The sequence below is a fragment of the Panicum virgatum genome, chromosome 9K, assembly GCF_016808335.1.
Source record: "Panicum virgatum strain AP13 chromosome 9K, P.virgatum_v5, whole genome shotgun sequence".
Classification (NCBI taxonomy): domain Eukaryota; kingdom Viridiplantae; phylum Streptophyta; class Magnoliopsida; order Poales; family Poaceae; genus Panicum; species Panicum virgatum.
Window position 1 is genome coordinate 27,744,364 of NC_053144.1, and position 8,034 is coordinate 27,752,397.

Here is an 8,034-nt window from a genome sequence, read left to right on the forward strand (position 1 = left end):
AAGGTACCGACCCCCGGCAAACATCGTCAAATATAGTGGTGATGTGGATCCCGGCTTGTGGCTCAATGATTACCGCCTCACGTGTCGAATAGGGGGAGCGGAGGATGACAAGTTCGTCATTCGCAACCTTCCCCTGTTCCTGGCAGACTCGGTCCGCAACTGGTTGGAACACCTCCCGCGGGACCGGATCGCCCACTGGTTTGACCTCCGGGACATCTACGTCGGGAACTTTCAGGGCACGTATGAGCGCCCACCGAACCCATGGGACCTCAAGAGTTGCCGATAGAAGTTGAATGAATCTCTACGGGATTACATTCGACATTTTTCCAAGGAATGTAATACGGTCCCCGACGCCGCCGACGCCGACGTCAGCAGGACGTTCATTTCCGGGATGACCTGTAGGACCCTGGTCCACAAGATGGGACGCAAACATCCGCGTATGACCAAGGAGCTCCTCGACATCGCTACCAATCACGCTTCCAGTGAGGATGCAGTTGGGGCGATCTTCGACTCGCCCGACACCGGCAAGGCGAAATGACGCGACAGTGCCGATGAGGGCACGTCCGACCGTCCTGCCAAGAAGGGCAAGAAGAACAAGAAGAGAAGGGAAGGAGACTTCGTCGCCGCGGCTGAGCGAAGGACCGTTAAAGCGCCGGCGATGGAGACCCCCGATTACTTCGAGAAACTGCTCGAGAAGCCCTGCACCAACCACCCCTATAAGGTAGGCCACCTGCTAAAAGATTGTGGCCTCATGAAAAAGTGGCTTTAAGGGAACCTTAAGAAAGGCGGGCAGCAGCAACAGCAGAAGAAGCCCGATGCAGAGGCGCGCAATGGAGGGGACAAAGAGGATGGCTTCCCCGACACCGATGGCATCCTCATGATCTTCGAGGGACCCACTGCTTGCAAATCGAAATGCAAACAGAAGGTGATGCGCCGCCAGGTGTTTGCGGCCGAGCCCGCAATCCCTGCGTTCCTCTAGTGGTCGGAGTCGGTGATCACTTTTGACCGCGTAGATCATCCGAACCACGTGCCGCAGCCGGGTCGATGCCCGCTGGTGGTCGATCCGATCATCGGCACCAAACGCCTCTCAAAAGTGCTCATGGACGGGGGCAGTGGCCTCAATATCCTCTACGTCGACATGCTCGACGCTATGGGGATTGAGCGTTCCCGACTCCGACCCTCGGGAGTGCATTTTGACGGCGTCGTGCCGGGAAAACAGGTGGTGCCCCTCGGGCAGATTGACCTGCCCGTGACGTTTGGGGATCCCTCCAACTATTGGAAGGAGACCCTCACATTCGAGGTGGTGGGCTTCAAAGGAGCTTACCATGCCATTTTGGGGCGGCCGTGTTACGCGAAGTTCATGGCCATCCCAAACTACACCTATCTCAAGCTGAAGATGCCTGGCCCCAAGGGGGTGATCACCATCGGCTCAACGTTCCAACGCGCTTATGAGTGCGAGGTGGAAAGTTGTGATCTCGCATCCAAGGTCATCGCGATCGAGGAACTCGCCCACATCCGAGTAGAGGTGGTCGAGCAGGCACCCGACTCCAATAGGAAGGTCGGGAGCTTCGAGCCCGCCGAGGGCGTCAAGGAGATTTCACTCGACTCCTAGGGGCCGGGCGAGAAGAAGGTGAGGATCGGCACGGCGCTGACGCCCAAATAGGATAGCGCGCTCGTCGGCTTTCTTCACGCCAACAAAGATATATTCGCCTGGAAGCCCTCAGACATGCCTGGCATACCCCGGGAGGTTGACGAGCACACACTCAAGATCCGGGAGGATGCCCGCCCGGTGAAGCAGCGGCTTCGCCGATTCGACGAGGAAAAGCGGCGTGCGATCGGCGAAGAAATAGCTAGGCTGTTAGATGCTGGCTTTATCAAGGAGGTCTACCACCCCGAGTGACTAGCCAACCCTGTACTTGTTAAGAAGAAGAATGGGAAATGGAGGATGTGTGTTGACTACACGAATCTCAACAAGGCGTGCCCAAATAATCCGTTTCCTTTGTCGCGCATAGATCAAGTAGTCGACTCGACCTCAGGGTGCGAAACTCTATGTTTCCTCGACGCCTATTCTGGTTATCACCAGATCGCGATGAAGGAGTCCGACCAGCTCGCAACTTCATTCATCACCCCGTTCGGCTCGTATTGTTACGTTACGATGCTGTTCGGCCTGAAAAATGCTGGGGCCAATTATCAGCGTTGTATGATAAAGTGCTTCGGAGACCTCATCGGGCGGATCATTGAGTCCTACGTCGATGACATCGTGGTCAAGACCAAGCAAGCCGACGGCCTAGTGGCCGACCTCGAGCAAACGTTCGCCCGACTCCGAGCGAACGGTGTACGGCTCAACCCGAAGAAATGCGTCTTCGGGGTTCCATGTGGCAAGCTCCTGGGTTTCATCGTCTCTCAACGAGGGATCGAGGCAAACCCAGACAAAATCAGTGCCATAAAGAACATGGGGCCGATACAGAATTTGAAGGGAGTGCAGCGGATCACCGGGTGCCTCACAGCACTCAACCGTTTCATATCCCGACTAGGAGAGCGGGGCCTGCCCTTGTAACGACTCCTACGCAAAAGTGATCGCTTCACCTGGACCGACGAGGCCTAGCAAGAGCTTGACGCGCTCAAAACGTTACTGACCAGCGCCCCGATCCTTGTTTCTCCAGCGGATGGGGAACCACTCCTTCTCTACGTAGCGGTGACCACGCAGGTGCTTAGCACCACGCTCGTGGTAGAAAGGGAAGAGGAGGGACACGCTCTGAAGGTCCAGCGGCCTGTATACTACGTGAGTGAGATCCTCAGCGATACCAAGACCCGATACCCTCAGCTCCAGAAAATCCTCTAAGCAGTGCTCGTCGCCAAGCGCAAGCTGAGGCATTATTTTGAGTCCCACCAAGTCACGGTGGTCTCAACTTTTCTGCTCGGCGAGGTGGTGCGAAACCCCGACGCCACCGGGCGGATTGCCAAGTGGGCTCTAGAAATCATGGAGCCAGGCATCGACTATGCCCCTCGCACTGCAATCAAGTCCCAGACGCTTGCGGACTTCGTGGCAGAGTGGACCAAGACCCAACTGCCGCCGGCCCCCGTCGATCGTGAGTACTGGACGATGTATTTCGACGGGTCGGTCATGAAGGATGGTGCGGGGGTCGGGTTCGTCTTCATATCCCCTCAGGTTGTATGGATGAGGTATGTGATCCGGCTCCATTTTACAGCCTCTAATAATGTCGCTGAGTATGAGGCATTGGTGAATGGATTGCGCATCGCCGCGGAGCTGGGCATCCGACGGCTGGAGATCAAGGGTGACTCTCGGCTCGTCGTCGACCAGGTCATGAAGGAGGCCTCCTACGAAAGCCCGACCATGGCGGCTTATTGCCAACTGGTGCGGCTACTAGAGGAGAAGTTTGATGGCCTCGAGCTCATCCACGTCCCGCAGTGTCACAACAAGGCCGCCGATGAGCTGGCAAAATTGGGGTCGGAATGCCACCCTGTCACCCATGGGATTTTTGCCAGCTATCAATACAAGCCCTCCATCCACGTCGACGATGGGGTCACACCTGGGGGCGGATCCCCAACAAAGGGCATGGGGGCTCGGCCCGTTACGTCCGACCCCAACCTGAATTGCCCGACCCTAGCAGGACCCGACCCCCCCCCCCGAACAGGCATCGGGGACTCAGGGGTTGGCATCACCCACCCCCGACGAAGAGGTCTGCGCCACGGAGGAGGACGGGAGCCAGGCCACCGACCCAGCATCAGATTGGAGGCAGCCCTACCTCGATTATCTTCTCCATGAAGTCCTCCCCGGCGACAAGACAGAGGCCCGCCGCCTCGCCCGGCGCTCCAAATCCTACGTCGTCGTTGGTGAGGAGCTTTACAAGCGAAGCCATGCCAGAGTCTTGCAGCGGTGTATCGCCATCGAACAAGGGAGATAGCTGTTACTCGATATCCATGGCGGGGCATGTGGCCATCACGCAGCACCTAGAACCCTGGTCGGAAACGCGTTCCGCCAGGGGTTCTACTGGCCAACGGCGATAGCGGACGCCGAGCAGATTGTACGCACCTGCGAAGGGTGCCAGTACTACGCTCGTCAGGTTCATTTGCCGGCACAAGCACTCCAAACCATCCCCTCACCTGGCCTTTCGCTATCTGGGGTCTCGACATGGTTGGGCCTTTGTCAAAAGCGCCCGGGGGCTTCACCCACTTGCTCGTCGCTGTAGACAAGTTCACAAAGTGGATCGAGGCAAAGCCCAACACGTCGCTCAAATTAGAGCAGGCAGTCTCGTTCTTTCAGGACATCGTCCATCGGTTCGGGGTGCCCAATTTGATCATCATGGATAATGGCACGAACTTCACGGGAGGACCCTTCCTCGAATTCTGTGACGACCATAACACCCGCGTCGATTGGGCAGCAGTTGCGCACCCCTGCACCAATGGTCAGGTCGAGCGTGCCAATGGCATGGTTCTCCAAGGCCTGAAGCCAAGGATCTACAACCGCCTCAAGAAGTTTGTGGGACGATGGGTCGCGGAGCTCCCGAGTGTCCTTTGGAGCCTCAGAACAACACCGAGTCGGGCCACTGGTTTCACGCCGTTCTTCATGGTTTATGGCTCGGAGGCCATCTTACCCACTGACATGGAGTACGGATCACCGAGGGTGAAAGCCTATGATCCTCGGGAGTCAGATGCCGCCATGGAAGATGCACTGGATCAGCAGGCGCTGCATCGCTACCATCAGAGACACGTCAGGGGACGTGCCTTCAACATTGGGGATTTGGTGCTACGGCGGGTTCAGAGCATGAAGGGCCGACACAAGCTGTCTCCGCCATGGGAGGGGCCCTACATCGTGGCGGAGGTGCTCAGGCCCGGCACATACAAGTTGCAGACCGCCGATGGTGAAGTGTTCACCAACGCATGGAATATTGAACAGTTATGTCATTTTTTATCCTTAGTTTTCATCTGTTGTACAAACTTGTCATGTTCATGTGAAATAAAGCTGTTCTGATCAAATTATCTCCTCAGTTTTTGCTTTTTCTTTCCTTGAGTGGTCCTCAACCCTTGCTCACACTCAGCTCGAGGCTCACTCGGGGGTTGCTGGATCCCAACCCCCCTGGGAGTCGGGCGGGTCGAACATTCGCCGACCTCGCAACGACTCTCGGCCGCTACACGAGTTGCGAAAACACCAAAGCCCCGACGGCCACGGTGTTTTCACTCGTGACTAAGAGCGCCCCCGTTCAATGGTCCCGGCCTTCACTCGTTTCTCGACAGTTGAAAAGCACGAACACCCTCAAAAACCCAAAGCAAAACGAGCATAGATAAAAACCTGACCAGAGTTTTTGTCAAACGAATATTTACAGACAAAGATAAAGTTCCACCCGACCGTGATTAACCCAACTACTGCTCATCGCGTTCCGCCTGCATCCTGTCCGCCAGAGTCTGGGAGAAAGGGGCGACCTCCTCTTCGAAGGCTTCCAGCTCCTCCTCGGTGTAGTCTGTAGGGTACCCTTGGCTCAGCTCATCCAGGGTGATGTCGATGTAGCGGCTCCGCGCGACGGCGAACGCGCGCTGCGCCACAAGGAACGTTCCTTCTCGGCGCGCTGCTTTGGTGCCCTGGCGCGCAATGTCGGCGTCCCGGCGCGCGGCATCGGCGCCCTGGCGCGCAGTCTCGGCATCGTTGCGAGCCGCCTGGAGTTCCGCGTGCACCCCCTCTACGATCCTGAGGAGCTGCGCCCCGAGTCGCTGGGGATTGCCGTCGGGATCCTCACCAAAGGTAGATGCAACGAGCTCCGGAGCATGCCGGAGGGTTTCGAGGCGCGAAGCCTCGAGCTCGAGCATCTCCTTTGCCTTCTGCACTTTCGACTCGGCCAGTCGACGAACCTCCTCCGTAGTAGCCTCTGCTCGCTGTTGCGAGGCACGAAGCTGTGCCACCACCACAGCCATCGAGGCCACCGTGGTCTCCGCCTCCTTCTGGCGATCCTTGACCCGGGTGAGCTCCTGGGCGAGATCCTCCGACTCGCGGCGGGAGGCTGCAAACATTGCGATTGACAGTAAGGCAAAAGAAAATCAACGAACCACAATAAGCGCAGGGATGGGACTCACTCTGGGCGCTCGAGAGTGCAACTTTCTCCCTTTCCTGCGCCTCCTCCACAGTGTTTAGGGCGACGGCCCATTCCTGGAGGGTGGCGTCGCGGTCCTGGATGGCGGTGTCGCGGTCCCTCACCGCGGCGTTACGCTCTTGGACCACCACGGCAGTGTCGCGCTCCGCCGTGGCGGTGTCATGTTCTGCTATGACGAGGTCCCGACTTTGGACGGCCACACCTGGACCCTGGACCGCAGCGTCCCGTTCCCGCACGGCGGCTTCGCGTTCCTCGCGAAGGAGTGCCGACTGTGCGAGGACATCGTTCAGCGTCTGGTTCGTCATATTGTGGTCTGCCGCCCGGGCCCACCGCTCATCCTCCAAGGCTCGGAGGGCCGACGCCGGGTCCTCCCGTGCCTTCCGGTTCTCCTCCAGCAGCTCACGCTCCCGTGCTTGCAACCTGAGGCGTTCCCCATCCCTGAGTTGCATCTCCTGCAAAGGGAGTTTGGGAAGGGGTGAGAATCGAGGGCCGAAGAGAAATCGCAACCACAACGGAGAGGGGCGAGAGCTCACCACCAGCACAGGGCCGAGGATAAAGCGCACCATTTTCGCCTGGTCAGATAGCATCTTCGCGTGCTCAGTCGTCGCTTTGGCGTGGACCGCCATCGCCTTCATATGGTCGACCGACACTTTGTTGAGCCGTCCCCAATCGATCTCCCGGCACTGGAACACCCACGGACGCGAGACCTGCCCCGAGCTCCTGCCACTCTGAACGGAGTCCGTCCCGGACCCGGTAGGCGAGGCCAAGGGCAGGATATCTGCATTCCCACCTACGGGCATGCCCGCAGGTGCCTCGGTCTGGGTGTTGTCTGCCGACTGAGCGCGTGTGCCACTTGGCGACGCCACCGCCACCATAGATGTCACCACCGCCGAGGCCATCACCGCCACTTGGGGCTCCGAGAGAGACGGCACGCTGGTTGCCGCGGCCGTGAGCCCGCCGTGCACGACCTTGGCGGTCACGGGTGGACCAGTCGAGGCTGTGGGGGACGGTGCTGTTGTCATCATCGGCGTGGCGGAGCTAGGCATCTCGACTTCCACAAGGGGCGGGTCCTCAGCGTTCACGCCCTCCTCAACCATCATTGCCGTCGGGGACTGTGGGGCCATCCCAGCATCGGGCCTCGGCTGGGACTCAGCCGCGGGTGTGGACTCCAGTTCTTCGGTCACCACCATCAGAGGGGATTTCGGGGGCTCCCCCACGGTTTGCTCGTCGATTTGGGCGGGCGTGGCTGGAGACCCCAGCGTTTCTTCTACAAATTGCTCTGGGGCTGGACCTGCAGCGGTGGCGGCCTCCCGCATTTTGGCCTCTGCCGGTGCGGGGGACTGCGGAGTCGCATCCACAGCTTGCAACACGGTTGACACGGCGGGCTCGCGTTCCTGGACGTCCATCACCACGGGGGATCCATTCGCTGCCTTGACGGACGACCCCGTACCTGGACCAACTAGGAAGGGAGGCGTGATGTCGACGTCATCTTCCACGACAATCACGTCCGGAATGGCAGTGTCGGCGGTGTCTCCCGCGTTGGTCGCTCCGATCTCTAGCGCCGGGAGGTCCACCATGGGGTGGGTCACCGCGCCCTCGGTCTAGGACGGATTGCTAACAAGGACTTAGGGACGCTCTCCGGATGCGCCCCTAGGATGCCGACTCCCTTGGCGGCGTGGTCGCGCGGCCTACGTCTGGACGGGGGGGAGCCCCTCCTCATCTCTGCGGATCTCTCCAAGCCTCCGGATCCGCCCGACTCCCGCTACTTGGTTAAGATTTTGCGGGGGGCAAGGGTCAAATGGCTGCATCCCCGAGGACTGCAAACGAACCAAAAATTGATCGATAAAAATAGGGTTCGAATTGGGGAAGAATGCGAAGCATTTGTGCGAGGAGGCCATAGTGGGTCAAGTCGGAGCGAGAGCGCTTGGCT

The 8,034-nt window shown here is 59.0% G+C and overlaps 3 protein-coding genes across 3 annotated transcripts; 2 read left to right on the forward strand and 1 right to left on the reverse strand.

Annotated features, from left to right (window-relative positions):
* The first annotated feature begins 1,099 nt into the window (after nucleotides 1-1,099).
* LOC120647908 lies at nucleotides 1,100-1,612 on the forward strand. Its single transcript, XM_039924716.1, has one exon. It carries the CDS (start codon nucleotides 1,100-1,102, stop codon nucleotides 1,610-1,612), a length of 513 nt encoding a protein of 170 aa, XP_039780650.1.
* Nucleotides 1,613-4,153: 2,541 nt separating this feature from the next.
* On the forward strand, nucleotides 4,154-4,993 carry LOC120647909 (uncharacterized protein K02A2.6-like). Its single transcript, XM_039924717.1, has one exon. The coding sequence runs from the start codon at nucleotides 4,154-4,156 to the stop codon at nucleotides 4,991-4,993; it is 840 nt and encodes a 279-aa protein (XP_039780651.1).
* Nucleotides 4,994-5,278: 285 nt separating this feature from the next.
* LOC120651087 lies at nucleotides 5,279-7,792 on the reverse strand. The gene is made up of 3 exons (XM_039928451.1): nucleotides 6,638-7,792; nucleotides 6,088-6,556; nucleotides 5,279-6,014 (listed from the first exon to the last, which is right to left on the reverse strand). Exons 1-3 carry the CDS (start codon nucleotides 7,679-7,681, stop codon nucleotides 5,383-5,385), a joined length of 2,145 nt encoding a protein of 714 aa, XP_039784385.1. The 5' UTR covers nucleotides 7,682-7,792; the 3' UTR covers nucleotides 5,279-5,382.
* Nucleotides 7,793-8,034: the final 242 nt, after the last annotated feature.

Bases quoted from the DNA above. Each gene is read 5' to 3' on its own strand.
- LOC120651087 (XM_039928451.1), bottom strand. From the start codon at position 7,681: ATGGTGGACCTCCCGGCGCTAGAGATCGGAGCGACCAACGCGGGAGAC. The intron at 6,557-6,637 runs GTGAGCTCTCGC...CTCCCTTTGCAG, and splicing joins TCCTCGGCCCTGTGCTGGTG to GAGATGCAACTCAGGGATGG. The intron at 6,015-6,087 runs GTGAGTCCCATC...CAATGTTTGCAG, and splicing joins TGCACTCTCGAGCGCCCAGA to CCTCCCGCCGCGAGTCGGAG.
- LOC120647909 (XM_039924717.1), top strand. From the start codon at position 4,154: ATGGTTGGGCCTTTGTCAAAAGCGCCCGGGGGCTTCACCCACTTGCTC.
- LOC120647908 (XM_039924716.1), top strand. From the start codon at position 1,100: ATGGACGGGGGCAGTGGCCTCAATATCCTCTACGTCGACATGCTCGAC.